The 20,481-nt window shown below is 52.1% G+C and overlaps 3 protein-coding genes across 18 annotated transcripts; 1 reads left to right on the forward strand and 2 right to left on the reverse strand.

The window, feature by feature from the left end:
• Positions 1 to 2,060: 2,060 nt before the first annotated feature.
• On the reverse strand, positions 2,061 to 4,770 carry LRRN4CL (LRRN4 C-terminal like). Its single transcript, XM_027578721.1, has 2 exons — positions 4,085 to 4,770; positions 2,061 to 3,516 (listed from the first exon to the last, which is right to left on the reverse strand). The coding sequence occupies exon 2, from the start codon at positions 3,509 to 3,511 to the stop codon at positions 2,798 to 2,800; it is 714 nt and encodes a 237-aa protein (XP_027434522.1). The 5' UTR covers positions 3,512 to 3,516; positions 4,085 to 4,770; the 3' UTR covers positions 2,061 to 2,797.
• Positions 4,771 to 4,906: 136 nt separating this feature from the next.
• Positions 4,907 to 17,170, reverse strand: BSCL2 (BSCL2 lipid droplet biogenesis associated, seipin). 16 transcript variants are annotated; one of them, XM_027578709.1, is made up of 13 exons: positions 16,989 to 17,125; positions 16,643 to 16,751; positions 14,660 to 14,779; positions 12,806 to 13,122; positions 10,967 to 11,048; positions 7,405 to 7,548; positions 6,426 to 6,560; positions 6,168 to 6,265; positions 5,895 to 6,036; positions 5,699 to 5,765; positions 5,452 to 5,532; positions 5,272 to 5,352; positions 4,907 to 5,130 (listed from the first exon to the last, which is right to left on the reverse strand). In XM_027578709.1, the coding sequence occupies exons 3-13, from the start codon at positions 14,744 to 14,746 to the stop codon at positions 4,982 to 4,984; spliced, it is 1,383 nt and encodes a 460-aa protein (XP_027434510.1). In that variant the 5' UTR covers positions 14,747 to 14,779; positions 16,643 to 16,751; positions 16,989 to 17,125; the 3' UTR covers positions 4,907 to 4,981. The 16 variants fall into 16 exon arrangements, with proteins under 16 accessions (XP_027434510.1, XP_027434521.1, XP_027434511.1 ...); XM_027578720.2 differs by having other exon boundaries at positions 4,907 to 5,124; positions 14,572 to 14,779; positions 16,643 to 17,170; XM_027578710.1 differs by lacking the exon at positions 16,643 to 16,751 and having other exon boundaries at positions 16,989 to 17,141.
• GNG3 (G protein subunit gamma 3) lies at positions 15,036 to 16,702 on the forward strand. Its single transcript, XM_027578722.2, has 3 exons — positions 15,036 to 15,383; positions 15,800 to 15,899; positions 16,177 to 16,702. Exons 2-3 carry the CDS (start codon positions 15,801 to 15,803, stop codon positions 16,303 to 16,305), a joined length of 228 nt encoding a protein of 75 aa, XP_027434523.1. The 5' UTR covers positions 15,036 to 15,383; position 15,800; the 3' UTR covers positions 16,306 to 16,702.
• Positions 17,171 to 20,481: the final 3,311 nt, after the last annotated feature.

A 20,481-nucleotide genomic window follows, 5' to 3' on the forward strand; every position in this document is an offset into this window, starting at 1 on the left:
GGAATCCTGCTTTGACCACCCCCTTCCACCTCCCCGCTCCACTGGAGACTTAGGTGATTAATGCCTATTCAATCATCACAACAATCTATATGATTATACTATTATTAGTCATAGGAAACTCAGAAAAAGGAGATAATTTACCTAAGGTCACAAAGCTGGTAAGTAGCCAAGCTAGGATCCACACCCATGCGGTATGCATTCACCAAACCACTATGTTAATTTGCCTCTCCATAGCGGAGTGAAGAACATCTACTTTGGAGTTGGGCATCCTAACTCAACTCCTTACTTGTAGCTCCAAACCATTTAGAACTTCAAATTTCTCATCTCCTCCCAAGTGATTCTATCTCTTGGAAAGACTGTGAAGAGTAAATGAGAATGCATGCAGAGCATGTCTTGAATAATGAGATTGGGCCCTCATTTGTAAATGAATAAATGTTGAGGAAATACCGGAAGCAAATAAAACAGGGACACAGCATTCACTACAGCGTGGTGTGGTAGAGAGGTTAAGTGTTATAACACACTAAGTTCTTAGTATGTTAGTTCTAACACACCTCATTTATCCTGAGGTCCAATGATTAAAAAAAAAAAAAAAATCAGGAGGCGCCTGGGTGGCTCAGTTGGTTGGGCGACTGCCTTCGGCTCAGGTCATGATCCCGGAGTCCCGGGATCGAGTCCCACATCTGGCTCCCTGCTCGGCGGGGAGTCTGCTTCTCCCTCTGACCCTACCCCCTCTTGGGCTCTCTCTCTCTCAAATAAATAAATAAAATCTTTTAAAAAAATCATTAATTGTATGGTACTGTGTCTTTTTTTTTTTTAAGACTTTTTATGTATTCATTTTGAGAGAGACAGTGAGAGCACAGCAGGGGAGAGGAGCAGAGGGAGAGGCAGTTTCCCTGCTGAGCAGGAAACCCAAGGTGGGGCTCGATCCCAGGACCCTGAGATCATGACCTGAGCCGAAGGCAGATGCTTAACGACTGAGCCACCCAGGCGCCCCATACTGCATCTTTCATCTACTTCCAGGTAAGCACCCTATAGAAATACACAAATGTGAGGATACATAAAGATGCCCATAGCAAACACTGAAGACAAATGTGCCACTAAAGAGCGATGGCTTCTATCAGTCAAAGAGCATCCTTCTCTGGAAAGTTACACCGCCTTTAACATCACCAAGGAGGCTATGATTTACCAGCATGGAATGCTGTCCATCATCTATTGAGTGAACAAAGAGAATATCGACATTGAATAAAAATCTGCTCTGCAAGGGGTAATTACCTCTTGAGGAAAAGAGGAACTTTCTTTTGTATTCTTCAGCAGTATTTGAAATTCATATAAATGTTAGTTCTATAATTTAAAGTTGTAGGACCAGGGGCGCCTGGGTGGCTCAGTCGTTAAGCGTCTGCCTTTGGCTCAGGTCATGATCCCAGGGTCCTGGGATTCAGCCCCGCATCGGGCTCCCTGCTCAGCTGGAGGCCTGCTTCTCCCTCTCCCACTCCCCCTGCTTGTGTTCCTTCTCTCGCTGTGTCTATCTCTGTCAAATAAATAAATAAAATCTTAAAAAAAAAAAGTTGTAGGACCAGCAAAAATGAGGATTATACTCTGTAGCAACTCAGATTTTTCTTTCTTTTTTTTTTAGATTTTATTTATTTATTTGAGAGAGAGAGAATGAGAGATAGAGAGCACGAGAGGGAAGAGGGTCAGAGGGAGAAGCAGACTCCTTGCTGAGCAGGGAGCCCGATGTGGGACTGGAGCCCCATGTGGGACTCGATCCTGGGACTCCAGGATCATGACCTGAGCCAAAGGCAGTCGCTTAACCAACTGAGCCACCCAGGTGCCCGCAACTCAGACTTCTCTACATCCAGTTGATTTGTTTTTTATTTTTTAAAGGTTTTATTTATTTACTTGGCCAGGGGTGGGGTGGGGGCGGACAGAGGGAGAAAGAATCTCAAGCAGGCTCCACACCCAGCTCGGAGCCTGACGCAGGGCTCGATTTCATGACCCTGAGATCATGACCTGAGCCAAAACCAAGACAGGGAAATGAAAAGGGTCAGGAAAAATGAAAATATCTTCGTTTTATATTTCCTTTAATGTTGGTACAGTGAATATACAAAAGACACAGATTGAGGGAAAGTGGGGGAAATCCTTGGACTTGGGAAATGCCCCGGACAGCAGTTTTAGGCAGTCCTTGGTTCTCCACCCCATGTCAGTCATTTATCTTCACCCACGTCAGACACAGGTGGCTTCCGACTCAGGTGTGCCCATCTTCAATATCGAAATGAAAGGTAAAAGAGGGAGTGGTGTTGCCCCAAACTCCAAATTGCCTGAAGCAATTTGTTCTCGAAATCCCACCGAAGCCACCAGTGTGACAGGGCCCTTTTGAGGGCCTATGACCGGGATTGGGATCAGCTAACTACAGCCAATAGGCCTAATATGGCCAGAGCCTGATTTGAAAAGAAAAGGCCCATGAGCTAAGAATGGTTTCTACGTTTTTACGTGGTTACATGGCCATAGAAGCACCTACATATTATCTTTGATTTTATCCTCTGGAACTGCAAAGCCTACGTTATTTACTCTCCGGTCCTTTAAGGAAAAAGTTGCCAATCCCCCTCTGTTCCTTTCAGCCTGGAGCAGGACGGAAAGTTTGGGACCTGAACAAGCTCTCAGGCTGAGCACCGAGACTCAGCTGGGGCCCCAGGCGCCTGGCCTTCTACTTTGGCGCCCGGGCTGCCCAGGGGAGTCTGGGCAGAGCTCTCCTCTGCAAGTCTGGGCTCAGCTGGGCCCGAGAGGCACCCGGGCTGCTTCAGAGCCCTGCTGTTGGTGGGGAGGCTGGCCGGTGGGGGCAGCCCCAACGCTCGCGCAGGCAGAAGTGCCAGACCAGAGCAGAGCAGGTCAGCAGGGCCAGGACCGTGCCCACCCCTACGGCCGTGTGGACCAGGGTAACGGGCCTGGGGGGCATGGCCAGCCTGCCGCAGGGCCCGAAAGCAGGGCCACCCACCCCCTCGAGGCCCTCCCCACCTGCCCCCGGCACGCTGCTTTCTCCAGCCCCGTTGGCAGCCACCACGCAAACGACATAAATGCCCCCAGGCTTTAGTCCCTTCAGTTCTGCTCTGCGGACCGTGGCGTTGAGCGGGGGGCCCTTCTGGGTAGCCCCACCGCCTTCCCAAAGCAGCAGCCAGTACTGGTGGACCGGGGAGGGGGGTGCACACCAGTGCACCAGCGCGCTGCCGGCCTCGGCCACCACGTGCACCTCTCCCAGGCGCGGCGGGGCAGGAGGCTGGGCAGGGCTGGAGAGCCCGGGGCACAGGCAGGCCCCGGGCCCAGCCCTCTGCAGCTCCTTGCATGGCACCTGCAGGTGGCGGCAACTGTCGTAGTCACAGAGGACAGCCGGCAGAGGTGGCCGTGATGTCTCATCTTCCTCCTCTTCCGTAAGGTCTTGAGGGGCCAAGGGCCGCGTTCTGGGCACTAAGGAGAAGGTGACAGCCAGGAGCCACAGAAGGCAGGGAGAGTCCAGCATGGGGTCTGGAAGGGAAGGAGGTGAAGAGGAAAAGGCTGTCCAGACCCCGTGCCTTTGAGGCCCCCTCCCTCAACAAAATCTCTGGGGACAGGGACACAGAGCTGGGGCCCAAGAAGAGAAGAGGAAAGAGGAGGAAAGGAGGTGGACACACTTATTTGTCAACCAACTTCTGAACAGCCTATGGACTCGGTTTCGGAGGGCCGGGGGTGGGGTACAAATGTGGGCTGCCCCGAGAGATGGGTGTGTGACCGGCAATGGTGAAGTCCGAGAAACAGTTAATGAATAAGCAAAGTGCTGGAGGGGAAAAGAAGAGGAAATGATTTACTCAGCCTGGGGAAGAAAGGTGGAATAATTCCCAGCTGCCACCCAAAGAAAAGATCTCAGTAAAACAATTATCAGTCAGCGACACACGCAAAAACCCGAAAGCGCACAGAAAGGAGAACGAAGAGATGGAATAGAAGGGGGAAACTTAAGGACCCTGGAATCCTCCCTACCTGTCGAAGGAACACCAGTCCCTGGCCGCTCCCCCCCTTTCCCACCCCTCCCCTTCCCTGGCCCCCAGGAGCCCCTCACCGGCGGGGAGGTCTCGCGGCGGTGCAAATCTCCGACCAGAGGTCTGTGGGGGTGCGGCCGGGGTGACCCCGGGAGCACAGGCTCGAAGGCAGGTCTTGTCAGTGTCTTCAGATTTCAATTCTGTTTTGGCTCGAAGCTTTTATACCCTTCCACTATGATGTCACCACCTAGGCCCCCTCCCCTGCCCCCCCCTTTCCCGGTGAATGCCAAGAAGCGGGCTGGTCCCTTCAGAGAGCCTGAGTCACGGGGCCAGGGATGGGGGGTGGGGGGCACAGCAGCTGTTTCATCTGGAGGCCAGGATGCCTGGGTTGGGAGCCGGGAGTGGAATGTGGCCGGCAGCCAGGAGCAGAGGATCAGAGGGCTGAGGCTACGTGGAGGGGTGAGGAGAGAGGGCCACCTGGCTGGTATCAGAGAAGAAAACAACTGACCGCATGGGGCCTGGGCTACAAAATGCTGTTTCGGTAGAAATCATACCACATCCATGGCAGTCATTTCCTGTCTTCTGCCTCCCAATGGACAGAGAAAGGGAGGGGTGCAGGGGCCAGAATGATGCAGCCCGGCTCTCCAGACCCGCCCTACACGATCCCCCTCCCCAGAGTCACGTGGATGGAGTAGGCCGGGTAGGTTTTCTCTCCTTGGACTTTCTAGGCTTGTGAATGGAGACAGCTGTACCTAGGACAGTCCAGGTCTGGAGGCCTTCCCCGTCGGCAGGCAGCCCCCGGCAAGACAACCTCCTCCAATGGAGGGTGGCAGGGAGGATGCCCGGGGAGCACAGGGTTCTCAAATGGCCCTGAATCCATTTCAAGGAGTCAGGCAAGCAACTGGCATGAAAATAGTTTATTGGGGAAGGGGTCAGGTGAGAAAGGACTGGAATGTCAGGACTCTGCCCTGTTCTCTTCAGGAACTAGAGCAGGTGGGGTGCTGTCGGAGATTGCCCACAGAGGGTTCAGAGCTGCCCAGAGTCTCCGGGGCAGGGGCAGAGGCAGGGGCAGGGGCAGGCAGGTTGGCCTCCGTCAGCAAAGCCGCATCTTCCCAGGAGCCTGAACCTGGCCCAGAGGAGGGAGAAACAAAATCCCAAATGGGAAATTAAGTAACCAGGGGCTCTTCTCCCCCAACCAATATAATGTCCTCCCTTACGCCCATGCTGCCCCCACTCCACCAAGACCCGCACGCTGAGCGCCCCTCACCATCACTGGCCTCTGGCTCCAGCTCCTCCTCTCCATTCAAGGGCCGCTGGTCTGCTTTCTCCTCCTCAGGGAGCTGACCCTCTGCAGCCACAGGGGGAAGGCAGAGGTCAGATGAGACGAGGCTGAAGGGGACAACTGAGGACTTGTGGGGAGGGTGGGTGGGCAGGCTGCGACACATACCTGCCCCCGGGGGATCTTCAGGGCTCTCGCAGTCCTCTGTGATGTCTGACAGCTGGGTTGACTCCTCCTGGCCTTGGGGCCCTGTGCCCCCAAAGTGGGTAGAGGACGGGGCAGGGCTACCGCGGCTGCACCCAGGCAGCGGGGCCAAGCTCACCTCCTCCAGCCTGCCCTCTGCCCCTCAGCCCCGCTGTGAGGGCCTAAAGCTTTATACTGGGTAACACAGGCGCTCCCCTCCCGTCCTGTCTACCTGGATGATGGGCAGAGATCCTTCGCTGCACTGCCTTCCGGGAACTGTCTCTTTTCCGGATGTTGACCTGTGCGGGAGAAAGGAGGGAGCCGAGAGTGTGATCTAGGCACTCGGGGCCCCAGCCCTGGCCACGCCCCAGCCCGCTCCTCAGTCAAAGAAGGATCACGAAGGGGAGGGGGAGGAGGTCCTTTGTGACCTGCAAAGAGAAGCGGTGTCGGGGCCAGATGCCCCCCCACACCCACTGCATGTAGCTGAAGAGCACGATGATGCTGAGGAAGGTGAAGTTGCTGGCGACGCCTATGAAGGCACAGGTCATCGGGAAGTTGTACAGCAGGTACCTGTGGCAGGTAGAGGGTGGCAGTTACCGGACAGCACTAGCCTCCTCACGTCCCAGAAATTATTTCTAGGAAAATGCAAGCTAGTTTCACTTAAGGACAGCTCCCGCGGGAGCTGCCAAGTGCTGCCTCACCTGAGCCCGGTGAAGTGGGCATGGATGCGGAGGTAGGCCCCGTACATCTGGATGCGCTTGCTGTGGATCTCGATGACCGCTCCGGTGGTCGGCACGTACTGTGGACGGGCGGGGAGGGTCAGGCCACGATCGATCCTTAGCAGCCCAATGTGAAGCCCCACTCCCAACATCTCCGTGGCTGACCGAGCCCAGAGGCTCCTCAGGCAGAACCCTGGGCCCATGGAGAGAGCGGTCTCTAGTCTTCCTTCACTCCCTTACCGAGTTCTCCCTGTATTCCGAGTAGAGCTCCACCTCCAGGAGCTGCTTCTGCTCTGCAAAGCCAAACAGCAGGAGGCTGGAGAAGACCAGCGTGTCAAGCATCTGGAGCAGGTCTGAGCGGTAATGCAACATCACCTGCCAGGGCCAGGAGGGAGAGGCTGGGGACAGGTACCCCTCCCCCCCGATTTCCACAGCCCTACCCACCCCTCAACCGAGGTTCCTGAGCGGTCTGTGAAGCCGGCTTCTTCCTCCGGTCCCCCGCTCCCTCCTTTTCACCTCCTACCACGCTCCCCCTACTACCCTTGGCCCAACCATTCCAGCTGCTTGAGTAACAGGCTGTCCTGCCTGACCATGTCTCCATTCCCCTCTTTGAAGAACCTGCACAGGTCAAGCCCCACACGGTCTCTGATCTTTCCCCCAAGCAGTTCTACCATCCAGAATGGACTAAGTTTCAGTGCACCACCTGAAATTTTCTCCATGTAGACATTCAGAGATTTGCTTCATCATGTGGCTCTGTTGATAATTCATGTAAGAATGGAATCGTAGTATTTATTGAAGACCCACTATGGGCTCATAAACACTGTACATTTCTTCATCGAATCCAAACTAGTCTTGCTACGGGACTATTACTAACATGCCCTGTAGGTAATGCTTTGTAACCAAGGGGTTAAAGAAGCTGTCTCTCAGCTAGTATTTTTCTTTCTCCCCGCCCCCCCCCAGTTGGTATGTTTCTGAGGATTCCAGATCTTTGGGGCCCTAAAGAACCCCATTTTGGCTCCACTCTTCAGACTTTCCCCCAAAGCTGGACACGCTCATCAGATATATAGGGTGTCTGTCTGGCTTGGTAAACTGACTCCTCTTTCCTGTCCTGATGAGTCTGTGACCTCAGAGCTAGGACGTTTTCTCCTGAGGCCCTACCCAGATGTTCTGACATCGGCTGTCACCTCTGCACCCTCCCAGACAGGCCAGGAAAACTTACGGAGCGCGAAGAAGTAGAGATGATTCGGCCACCTCTTGTGTAGCATGAAATGGTGACTAAGAACATGCCCAAATCTTGATTCACAGGGGACTCTGGAAGCTCAAGCTCTAAGGTAACGCGGTACGGCTGTCCATACATCAGCACCTGCCCAAGGTAGCCCCCATCTCTTTTCAAAAAATATATATATTTCAAATTGTACTGTCTCTGATCCATCTCCCCCCCTCCCTCCAAACACTGCCACCCCCCCATCCCTTGGCTAGCACAGCAGGCCGCTCAGTCTCTCATCCCAGGAAGGTGCTGCCCTCTTGTGGTGGCCGGGTCCCTCCCACTTCTGAGATCAGCAGTATCCTGTGACTTGGCTGAATCAGAGTCGCTCTGTTCTGAGAAAAGGCTGTGTCACTTTTTTTTTTTTTTCTCCCAAAAGTGAACCGTCATGTTGCCAACTGGGCCATCTGTGACTCAGGCCTCTGTCCCCATGAGGCCATACCCCTGGGCCCAGCCTGCCTTCCCTTACGTTATTAATTAACCAAGTTGTAGCAGTGCGCACCAACTCCAAAGTCACCCTTCCCGGTCACCATCGCTGCAGATCAGCTTTGTCACTCTGGGTCCCTTACCTTGCTTCTGTTGATAGAACCCTGAGACTCGGGCGCCTGGGTGGCTCAGTTGGTTAAGCGACTGCCTTCGGCTCAGGTCATGATCCTGGAGTCCCGGGGTCGAGTCCCGCATCGGGCTCCCCCGCTCAGCGGAGAGCCTGCTTCTCCCTCTGACCCTCCCCCCTCTCATGTGCTCTCTCTCTCTCTCATTCTCACTCTCTCAAAATAAAATGAATAAATCTTAAAAAAAAAAAAAAAAAGAAAAGAAAGGAAAGAACCCTGAGACTCCTAGTGGGAAGGCTTCTTCACTGGGATTAACCTCCAAAGGTTAAAGATTTGCCACGAAACATACCCTGGTTTTTCCTGACCATTGCTATATTCTTCTAATCCTTTATTCAATTATTCTTATATGAGCATGACCCTCCTCAGGGTGACACACAAGAATCACAGGGGCAAGAGTAAAGCTTTTGTTTTTAAACAGAGGGGATGGGGTTAAAAAAAAAAAAAAGCCCACAGTGAGCCACCCCCCAAATCCAGATATGGCTGCGGGTGCTCTGAGCACTATCACTAGGGTAAACAGTAGAAAACCACTGATTAAAGTCTTTTTTTGTACAGATTCTTATTTTCAGAATGAAATTATCTGTTGAAAAAACGGATTCCATGAGATTCTAAGCCCTGGAAGAGGCCAGATGAAGCCAGCTGCTTCCCTGAGTTCATTGAAACATTTTTTAAGGGCAGGGGAGGGCCACAGGGAGAGGGAGAGAGACGGTCTTAAGCAGGCTCCATGCTTATCACGAAGCCTGATGTGGGGCTCGATCTCTCAGGGCCCTTCTCAGGGTCATGACCTGGGCTGAAATCAAGAGCCAGATGCTTAACTGAGTCACCCAGGTGCCCCTGAAACATTTTAATAGGTAGTTCTCTCAGTGGGTTGGAGGAAAATGGGGAGTGACTGCTAGCTAACGGGTGGGAGTTTCTTTTGGAGGTGACGAAAATGCTCTAAAATTAATTGGGGTGCTGGCTGCTCAACTCTGTGAATACACTAAAAACGACTGAACTATACATTTTTAGTGGGCGAACTGTTATGGTATGTAGGTTTTCTCTCAATAAAGCTGTTTTATATAGGTTTTTAAACTAGTAATTCTGTCTAAACAAACATCATCTCCTCCAACAGGATCCACGGACTCAACCACCAGAAGCTTGTGAATGACTCCATGCCTTTGTTCACATCTGATGGGCAGATTCTCCTTCTGTTCCCCCATTACCCACACAACGTCCACACCTCCTTACAAGGTCCACTTTGAGCCTCGCCATCTCCACAGTCTCACACTGATCCCTCAAATTCTTCACAAATTCTTCTGAAATGCAGAAGCTGCGTCTTACACTTTGCTACCTAATGCAGCATATAGATTTCTCTATCAATCCTGTGAGCTCCTGGAAAGCAGGATCCCATCTTCTAGCAGTGTTACACATAAAATAGACATATTATTTCTTCTATTCCTTCCTTCCTAAACGTTCACTGTAAATGGACAAAATGATCAACCTGCTTTAATTATCAGGAACGACCCTGATCGGAGTCCCTGATACTGGATCTCCCCTCACCCTTCATCTTTCCCTTCCTTCCTCATCCAGCAGCTTCACACCCAATTTTTAGGCTCCCTGAATCACCATTAGGATCTCTGCAACAGGCAGCCACACAATGGTAGGTACCATTTCAGGGGCAGACATATTGTAGTATGTGGCTGGACTGTAGCTTTGTTTCTAGCTCCCTCTCAGCATAGTCTATTTATTATTATTTTTGGCCACAAAAGCACATCGAATCAGTATCTTCACAGAAGATTCTGTAATAATCTCCAAACTCCTTTTCTGAGTAGCTGGATTAAAATGATAAATCTCGGGGCGCCTGGGTGGCTCAGTCGGTTGAGCGTCCGACTCTTGATTTTGGCTCAGGTCATGATCTCAGGGTGGGGAGATCGAAGCCCCTTGTTGGGCTCCAAGCTGGGCGTGGAGCCTGCTTAGGATTCTCTCTCTTCGTCTGCTCCCCACACCTCAAATAAAAAGAATAAATAAAAGGATAAATCTCTGTCTTACAATATCCAGCCTTCCACGTCACTACGTCCATTTGGGACCCAATTCTTCAGACCTGGTAAGTCTTCTTGATGGTGTATGGCTACCTCCTGGTCAAGTGGAAGCGGTCACAGGACACACATAGCAGGCTATTCGTACTGCCAAACAAGGCCAGTCTAAACACCAATCCCAGAGGCCCCCAGATGCTACAGCTTACACTCCTCCCTTCAGTGACCATTTAGGTCTATCCTGTGTCAGGCAGTGTCCTCCCACGAACCACTTAAAAAATTTTTTTTTTCAGATGATTTAAACATTCTTAGTACGTGTGACCGCTGATTACTATGAATTACGTTGCTAATAACTCAAAAAACTCTGGTGAGCAAAAACGATGTGGATGCTCCAACGGTCCTTTGAAGCATGCAGGGATCCTCCTCTCTTCTCAGAGCCTCCACCAGCTTGCCTATTATAAACAGATGCACTCCCATTCTGCATTTCCCAGGGCTTCCGGGTTCGCTGAAGTCCTACTGGCATCTGGCCCATCCCCTGGCACAGCACCCTCTGTAGTGGCAGATCACACAGATTTGTCAAGAGTTTCATAATTTCACATACAGGCTTTCCAAACTCTTGGGTGGATTCCATCCTCGTCCAGTGAAATAGCAGATTTAGGTTCACTGAGGTCTAAAACCACATCTCCTGCCTGAAACAATCTGAGAAGGGCACTGCTAACATCTGCGGCAGGAAAGAATGATCCACACGGTTCAGACTTTTTTCTTTAACCTCCCTTTCCTTGAGAGCCTTCCTCTGAGTCTCTATTACTCAATCCCTGCTCGCCAGGTCTTTCTCAATCCCTCTGATTTCAAGTCTTCAAAGCGCTAATGAAACGTCTCTTCAGCTCCCATACTCACCCGATCACGTCCACCCTTAGCCAGCGAGACATTGGCAACAGGGAAGGAGCAGAGTAAGGAGGTGGAGGAATCACAGTCAGTCCTAGATGAGAATGGGGATGATACTCCACTAAGTTATAGAGTCTGCCTTACCTGTCCGTACACCTCCTTGGCCCCTAGGGCTCCCTCTTGTCCCCCATCCCTTCTTCCAGAACAGGTACCCTTCCCTCTGTCAGAGAGAGATGGAAAACAAATGCAGCCAGGAGATTCAAGACACCTGAACAATTCTTTCATTCTCTTCTTGCTACTTTAGCTTATTTCCTCTCGTTAAGAGTGGAAATTCTTACACGGGACTCAATGAACACTTAAGTTGCACAGTTTCAGATTGAAGTGTTTCTAAAGACTCACTCGGGAAGCTTGATAAAAATGCATACTCCTGGGGGCACCTGGGCGGCTCAGTCGGTTAAGCTCCAACTCTTGATTTCGGCTCAGGTCGTGATCTCAGGGTCTTCGTTCGGATCAAGTCCTGTGTTGGGCTCCCCACTGGGCATGGACTCTGCTTGGGATTCTCTCTCTCCCTCTGCCCCCCCACCTACTCACGGGCATGCACGCATGCTCTCTCTCTCTCAAAAACAAAAAACAACAACAACAAAGCAGATTCCTGGGTCCCATCCCCAGATTCTGGGGCCTAGTTTGAGAAAATTCCTCCCAAGGAATCCAAAGATGGTCTTTTTTTTTTTTTTTAAACTTAAATATTTTATTTATCTGAGAGTGAGAAAGGGAGAGGGAGAAGCAGGCGTCCTGCTGAGCGAAGAGCCTGACATGGGGCTCAATCCCGAGACTCCAGGATCATGACCTGAGCCGAAGGCAGACACTTAACTGACTGAGCCACCAAGGTGCCCCCACAGATGGTCTTTAAGAGGCTCACAAATCTCAACTTGTAAGCAAAATTACACATGGGCGTGCATTTATGCGTGTGTGTGTGTGTGTACACACACACACACACACACACACTTTTTAGTAAGCTCTACGTCCAACATGGGTCTTGAATTCACGACCCTGAGATCAAGAGTCAGAGTCATGTGCCCTACCAACTGAGCCAGACAGGTGCCCCCGTGCATACATGTTTTTACAGCAGAAGGGCAGAAGTTTTCATGAGATCATGCCTCCTAAAAGTTTAAGTAGCTGTGACTTAAGAAAGTACAATTCATGATCAGAGATTGAAGACAGGAAAAAACAAAAAAGGACTTTGGACCATTGATAACAATGCCCCTATCAGCATCCCTTGATTGGTCCTACTGCCACCGTTAAGAGAAAGGGAGAGAATTTGGCAAGGTCTGTAAAATCAGAAGGAACTGAGGCCCCAGGTGAGAAGCAGGACTCTGGGACTTTATGTACCCTCTCACCTTATGTTTCCATAATCTCTATTGTGCGGGTTTATCGGGAGTAGGAGAAAGTCATGTACAAGGCAACTTGCTGCTTTCCTAATACCTTTTCTACCGAAGGCCAAGTTAGTTCTGAGATGACCCAAGGGATCTGGCTGGTTAAGAGGTCTACAGCAGCCCTGAGCGAGATCTGACCCAACGCAAACAGAACTGATCCTCACAGTGACAGTCTAGAAGGGGAATTTTCTTCTTCTTTTTATCAAATTTCAGTAACCAGAGGTAGAACTAGGACCTTAGAGCCCTACCAACCCAGAACTTCCTCAGCCTTGGGCTGTGAAAGGTAAGAAGTCATATAAACACACAGGGCTCAAATTTTCTCCTCTGGAAATGAGGGGGGTTGAACTGAGTAAGCTCTAAGGCCCTGACAGCAATTCTCTCAAAAAATCCCTCTACTTTGGTAGAAGACCCCTCTCACCTGTAGTAGAAATGCACGGGGCTGAGGTGGCTGACTGTGGGCATGTAGGAATAGTAGAAGGAGCCATAGAGGAAGACAGATACCCAGAGCAGGAGGAGGATGGTACAGAAGAGCACCCCAAACTGTAGCAGCAGCTTGCGGGCACGACCTGCCAAGATGTGGCCCACCTCCTGGGCCCACAGTAAGGCAGGGACTGGTGGGTCATTGACCATGGCAGGGAGTACAGAGTGTCTGGCCCCAGGTTCAGGCCTTGAGTTCCTAGCTGCTCTGCCACCTGGACGCCACCCTTGGCCATGGGATGAAGCAGCTGGTGGTTCCTGGAAAAAGACAGAGAGGGGGGAAGAATGGCTCTTTTCCCAGGGAAGGGGGAGACTAAAACTGGACGGGCTTTGTGGAACCAGAGATCGCCAAACCCAGCCAAATCTTTGTTTCATGTGGCTTTTCTCCAGATGACTGCGTTTCTCAACCAGTTACCCCTTCCCTTTTCCTTCACTGTGCTTTCTTCGGCCCCGCCGCCCCAACAACTCAGCTGAACTTGGCTTGTGGACACCTGATTCTGGGACAGGCCACCTTGATACTCATTCACAACAACATATAAAATACAGAGGCTGAGCACCTTAAAGGGCTTTTACACACATGACGACACCGAGTCCACACCGCCAGCTGGCTGCACCGACAGAATGCGCGACTGGCCTAGGGTCGTACCGCCGCACTCAGAGCCGGCGGCCTAAGCGCGGCCACAGGCACCTCCCGAGTTTCTCCTCTTCTCCCAGAGCTGCGCTCGCTCCCCGACAACAGGGCCGCGCCCGACGCCGGGCAGGGCGTCCTGCTGCCAACGGCCACCCCCCCGCCAGCAGCCCCTCCGGCTGGCGGTGGGCGCGGCGTCCGGAGCCCCCACCTAACCGCGCCAGCAGGGAAACCTGCACGCCAGCCGCCGCGGTTCTGCAGACTCACCAGCTCGCGGGCTGCTGAGGCAACGGCGAGAAGGGACTTCCGCCTCCCGAGGAAGCCCCGCCCCCTTTCGCCGGCCGCCTTTGTGGCTTGGGGGCGGGACCTCATTCCAGGGCGGGGCCCGGCGCAAGGGGCGGGGCCTGCCGGGCGGCAGGTTTCCCACCTCGGCGCGCTGCGTACGGTCCCTCCCTACCGTCCCTTTCCCAGACCCAAGAGGACCGGCGCCTCCCCCCAGGCCTCAAGATAGGCCCCAGGGCACGCTATGAGTCAGCAGCATCCCCTTCAGCCTGCCCCTCGAGGCCGCAATCCGGGCCCTCCACCCACACCTTCACCACCAGCCATTTAAACCCCCGCAAAGGGGGAGAAGGGCGGGCATCCAGCTGGCGCTGGTTTCTATCTCCTACAGCTCCTTGGACCCCTAGGCGTCCAAGGCAGAGAGCATCGCTGACCGGCTGGCTGGCCCCTATCACAAGAGTGACAGCATTTCAGCTCCCTGTTTTGTCTCCAGCATTTAGAATGTGATCGACCTCCTCTGAGCCTAACTGGACTCTCCCTCGGAATCCCCGCAGCGCGTTATGTACACTAGATTTTGGCAGACGGTACCTTCTATTTTGTATATGACTATTCACCCCAAATAAAATCTCTCAGGGGGTAAGATTAATATTGTGTACATCTTCGCATTCCACACAGCACCAAGCACAACCCTGCAGGCCTGGGATGTAATCTCTCAAACAAATACCCACACTCCAAAACCCACCCTGGGAGCTCATCTATTTCAAGAAACATCCAAAGACTTTCCCCACAGTGCCCCCTACCTCTTCTTTGTCCGATTCTTTGATCTGGTATCTGCACACCTCTTTTCCCCCAGCTTCTCCTTGTTCTTTAGGCATCTTCCTGACGTACCTTGTTGCCCCTGGATCTTCCACTCGAGTCACTTGTGGCTAGAACATGAAGTGGTTGGTGATCTAGAAGCTGATACCTGTAGCTCATCACATTTTCCTGGTTATAGGGAATGGAGGGTCCCTGGGAAAGAAAAGAAGATTCAGGTGCTACATGCTATGTCAGAGCGGAGGGAGGAGGGAGGAGGGGGGTGACTGCCCAGCTGATGTCAGATTTTCAAATGAGCAGGGTCCCCCGCAACCAGAAGACTCCACTGCAGGCGATGTCACAGGTCCAGACCACCCCACTTAAGGCGGGGGGGGGGGCAGTCTGCCTGGACCTCAGCTCCTTCCAGCTCCGTCCTAGTCCGGATTCAGAATGCCTGCAATGGGGGAAGGGCATCCAGTGAGACAGTTCACAGTGGGGGGTGTGCGTAGGGGCTGCAGACAGCAGCCAGGCTCCCCCACTGGCCGGCAGTTGGTATGCTCCAGGATCTGAGCAGCTCCTTCTAGCATCCTTCATCCTTCAGGTACCAGCGTCTGGGCAGTGCTTGAGCTGCAGGAACTGGGACCAGCCCCCGACAGACCTCTGACCTGACCTCCCCAGTGGACTTCTTTGTATTAGCTGCTTCTGCTGCTGCAGCAGATACTTTCAGCTGCAACTCCCTGCAAGGTGGGGCACCCATCTCAGGCAGGTTTTGTGCACCCCACTGACTACTCCCCAGGGCTGCTGCTGCCTGTGGCCTCAGGTGAGTAGGGAAGATCCTGCTTTTCTTCCCCCTGGGGCTCAAGGGGGCAGGGGGTGTTATGTGTCCTCATCAGGGCGGGGCTTTTTCTGGCTGACGCTTTCAAAGCTGGGAACACACATGGCTGGAAGGGCTGAAAAGCCTTAAATCATTTTTATGCCTAATGATCTGTGGCCCAGGCCATGTGGGAGTTTGGGGGGCATTTCATCCCACCCTCTCCATTTCCTTAGCCCAGGAAGACGGGGATGGGCAAGGCCACTGGAAGATGGGGGTAAGAGGAACAATATATTGGGGTATATGATCCCAGTCTTGTAAAGACTGATGAAAAAGGAGCACGGGGGGGGGGTGTCTTCAGATGAGATTATGCAGCCCCTCACCCCCCCACATCATGCTCTGAGCTATCCGTCTCTTTTATCCAGGATGAAAGGGGAGACCCCTGTGAACAGCACTATGAGTATTGGGCAAGCCCGCAAGATGGTGGAACAGCTTAAGATTGAAGCCAGCTTGTGCCGGATAAAGGTGGGCGGACCCTGGGTCCCATTAGTTGGCCCAGTTGTGCTGTAGGTCCCCAAATCTCAGGTTAAGAAATGTTTTCTTTCCTGGACTCCCTGCGATCAGGGGAGGAGTCTCTGGCTCTGTAAGGACAGCTGTCCCCTGGCCTCTGTGGGGGGATGAGGGAAGAGAATACTGTCTTAAAGAAGCCCTAGAGATGGCAAAAGATAACCCATTTGGGGAGGGAGGCTGCAGTCCCTCTCAGGGGATCTGGCTAACAATTCCCCTCCTGGCTGTGCCCCAGGTGTCCAAGGCAGCAGCAGACTTGATGACTTACTGTGATGCCCACGCCTGTGAGGATCCCCTCATCACCCCTGTGCCCACTTCGGAGAACCCCTTCCGGGAGAAGAAGTTCTTCTGTGCCCTCCTCTGAGTTGCCCTGTCCCTCGGCACAAGCTCTGAACCTTTCCCTCTCCTAGGCCCTTCCTTAGGTCAGTAACTGTCGTGAGCCCCTGAGGGTCCCTGCATCCCATCCCTAGCCCTTGTCCAACCCTATGAGGTTATCTGAAGCACAAAGCTCTCCTTCACCATCTGTCGACCCCATTTCCTCGCCCACTGCGGCGGACCCCAAGTACCCCCTGACCCAGGGCCCCCTTAGCTCCATCCCCAGAAGGGCCGTTCAGACTCTGCCAGCGTCCTGCCGGCTTCTCTCTGTGACCCGCTCAGACAATGGAGAGAGGGATGGGCCGGGTGCTTGCTCTCAGTCTCACCTGGAGCTATGAGAAGGGTAAAGCCATTTGAAGAATAAAGTCATCCAGAGTCTCAGAGGACAGCTCCTGTGTTAAGCGTTCTTGGGGAGAGGATCATCAATCTGTAGATCTGGGAGTGTGTGCGGCAGGTGAAAGGCTTGCCAGACCCCAAGAATAGGGCCAGTCAAATCAGGTTAGACATTGTCTAGGATCGGAGATCGCCGGGATTGGGGGGATGGCGGGCGCGAGAGGGCGTTTCAAGTGGAAGAATTAAGTTACAACAGACACTCAGAGGCTACGGAGAGCACTCACACACACACGCACGCGCGCGCGAAAGCACTGAACACAAGTGAAAATGAAAACAGACCGAACAGGGTTGATCTAGGGAGGGGTTCCGAGGGTAGTCGCAGCCGAGGAACTCTGGAACGGAGGGGAGGAGCTCGGCTCCAGTTCCTGCGAAGGGGCCGGTTTTACTTCTAAGATGGCCGCGCCCACAGCGGGTGCCTTTCCAAGATGGCCACCGCCATGGGACCAGCGCCAATATGGCAGCCCCACGTCACTGGGTTTCACCGTACAGGGCTTCCGAGCTAGCCCCATATTTAAAATGGCGGCCCCAGGCAGCCAGAGTTCTCAATTGGTCTCTTGTGTGCTCATCTGGTCTCAAAATGGCTGCCCCTGCCCTTGCCAAGTCGATGCCCATTCCTACCCACCCCGGAGTCTGAAAGTCGACGTCCCCCCCGATCCAGGTGATGGCACACGGGTGGCTCTAAGCAAAGATCATGGGACAAGAGGACCCTTGCAAGCCCAGCGTAGCAGGCGCTGGTCGCATGGATCTTGCGAGGGAATGTAGGTTCTACAGCTTGCCAAGCAGAGGCTCCCTTTGGGGTGTAAACAGAAGTGTGCGGCCAGTGTCCGGCGCTGTTCCTCGGTCGCCTCCTGGTCTCCCTAGGAGCTGGATAAGCCCAAAATTGTTTCAGTTTGGGTTTCCTGGTAGGGCTTGCTGTGTTCCCATTTCTCCCTCAGGCCCACTCTGTCACATCCGCCAGAAGCAACGTCCCCGCCCCTACTGTGCCTACCAATCTTCGTAGTGGTCCCAGCTTGCCATCTGGCCAGAAGCCAAAACCAAGGCTTAATGTCTCACGAGCGCCTCCCAGACTCAGACTTGGCGGCGGTTTACAAGCCTGGGATGCTTTTCTAGAAGGCTTTTCCTTCCAAGGGTGAACATATGGAGGTGGGACCGAGGCCAAGGCAGGGAAGGTAACAACAGTCCCAGGGTGTCTGCTCCTCATGCATTATCAACATACCCCAAATTCAGGGACAGATCCCTCCTGGGGGAAGCCCAGGCCAGCTTCTCTTTTATGTTGGGATACACTTTGGGCGGGGCACGTGGGTGATTCAGTTGATTAAGTGTGTGTCTTCAGCTCAGGTCGTTGATCCCAGGGTCCTAGGATGGAGACCCACGTCGGGCTCCCTGCTGAGGGGGCTTCTCCCTCTCCCGCTTCCCCTGCTTGTGGTCTGTCAAATAAATAAATAAAATCTTAAAAAAAAAAAAAAGATACACTCTGGGGGGGGGGGAAGGAGCCGCCCAGCAGTAATATGAGGTATTAGGGATAGCCATCACCCCCAGTTTCCCCACATCTTTGCACAGGAGAAAGCAAGGGGAGAGGAATGCAGAGAGGAAACCAAAGGAATAAAGGGCATTCTACCAGGAATTGAACTTAGTCTTCTATGGATGTCTCCACAGGTCTAGGGACACCCAACGAACTTGGGGCATTTTCAGGAACAGCAGCTTTCCAGCTGTTGATGAATTTCTGAGCCCTAACAGGTCCTGAACGTCATCTACCTACCTCATCCTAGAGATGAAGAAACAGAGAAAGTAACCTGGTTGCCCTCTTGAAGTGGGGGCCTACCCCCATTCTGTTCAGGAGTCTCCATTAGTTCCTTCTTGGTGTTTCATCAAAATTCCTTAACGGATGGTTTGTTCTTTTTTATCCTTTTAAAGACTGATTTATTTATTCTTGGGGGGGGAGGGGCAGAGGGAGAGAATCCCAAGCAGATTCTCTGCTGAGCGCAGGGGGCTGGGCGGGGGGGACGCGGGCCGGGAGGACTTGGTCTCATCAGATCATGACCTGAGCTGAAATCAAAGGACTGAGCCACCCGGGTGCCCCAGGATCAAGTCTATTTTAATCCCTGCATCCTTAAAGTGTCTGGCACATAGCTGGCATGCAAATATTTAACGAATGATTGTACTATATATGCTTAAATAGCAAACAATACAGAGCAGACACTAAGAACCTCTTTTTCTACTGCATCACAGTGTTGGGCGAATGCCAGGACAGTAAATGAAAATTTCCGTATCAGCTCAGACTTGGTAAAAAGCCAGAAAAGTAGTGCTCAATAAGTGTAATCTTGATATTAGTTGTTTTGTTTTTTAAGCCTCTGCTCAGTTTTTCTGCTCCAATTTTCATACTCATCAAATTGGGGGTGAATGGTTGCAGCCCTATTTGGGCACAAAGGGGGCTTAAGAGGTTACCAGATGGGTGGCTCAGTCAGTTAAGCACCTGCCTTCGGCTCAGGTCACGATCTTAGGGTCCTGGGATCCAGTTCTGCATCGGCTCCCTGCTCAGCAGTCTGTTTCTCCACCTCCCCCACTTGTGTGCACGCTCATGCTTTCTCACACAAAGATAAATAAAAAATCTTAAAAAAAAAAAAGGTTACCAGAGACCAGGCATTAACTATAAATAACCATTAAAAATGATTAATTAGCGGGCGCCTGGGTGGCTCAGTTGGTTAAGCGACTGCCTTCGGCTCAGGTCATGGTCCCGGAGTCCTGGGATTGAGTCCCACATCGGGTTCCCTGCTCAGTAGGGAGTCTGCTTCTCCCTCTGACCCTACCCCCTCTTGGGCTCTATCTCACTCTCTCTCAAATAATAAAATCTTAAAAGAAAAAAATTAATTAGCTCTAAAACTGACTTTAGGATGCCTGGGTGGCTCAGTTGGTTAAGCGACTGCCTTCAGCTCAGGTCATGATCCTGGAGTCCCGCGATCAAGTCCTGCATTGGGCTAACTACTCGGCGGGGAGGCTGCTTCTCCTTCTGACTCTCCCCCATCTCATGCTCTCAGTCTCTCAAATAAATAAAATCTTAAAAAACTTAAAAAAAATAAAACTGACTTTAAATATTCCAGAGAATGGGCAAACACTGAAATCAAGGATAGCCTCTACCTATACAAAGCTGTAAGCTCCCGGGGTCTGAATCTGTGTCCCACACAGAGAGGAGTTAGAGCAGGATCTGTATCTTTTATATCACTATCTTTCAACACACTGGTTGTGAGCCTGTGGCATCTCAGCCTTAGTAAGTGCCTGACCATTTATTAGAAATTAGTTAGGATCAGTTCAGTGCTAGCAACACAATAGTGCTTTTGTTAAAGTTACCTTCTCATTCTCCAAATTTACTCTGAAGTAACCCCCATCAACCATCTTCCATGGAGTAAGGCTTTTCCTAAGTGGTAATGACTCATTAATAAACTTATTTGGGGTGCCTGGGTGGCTCAGATGGTTGAGCGTCTGCCTTCGGCTCAAGTCATGATCCCAGAGTCCTGGGATCGAGTCCTGCATCGGGCTCCCTGCTCCTTGGGAGCCTGCTTCTCCCTCTGCCTCTCCCTCTGTCTCTCATGAATAAATAAAATCTTTAAAAAAATAAAAATAAAAAAATAAATTTATTTGGCCCCCAAATGGAACCTTACATTTAGCTTTAAGCATCCAACTGGTTTTAGTATAGGCCAAGTACAGAGAGGTCATGACTTACAATTTATTTTCTTCTACTCCAATGGCTCAAGCGCTCAGTGAAAGCAGGCCACTA

The sequence above is a fragment of the Zalophus californianus genome, chromosome 11 (genome assembly GCF_009762305.2).
Source record: "Zalophus californianus isolate mZalCal1 chromosome 11, mZalCal1.pri.v2, whole genome shotgun sequence".
NCBI lineage: Eukaryota > Metazoa > Chordata > Mammalia > Carnivora > Otariidae > Zalophus > Zalophus californianus.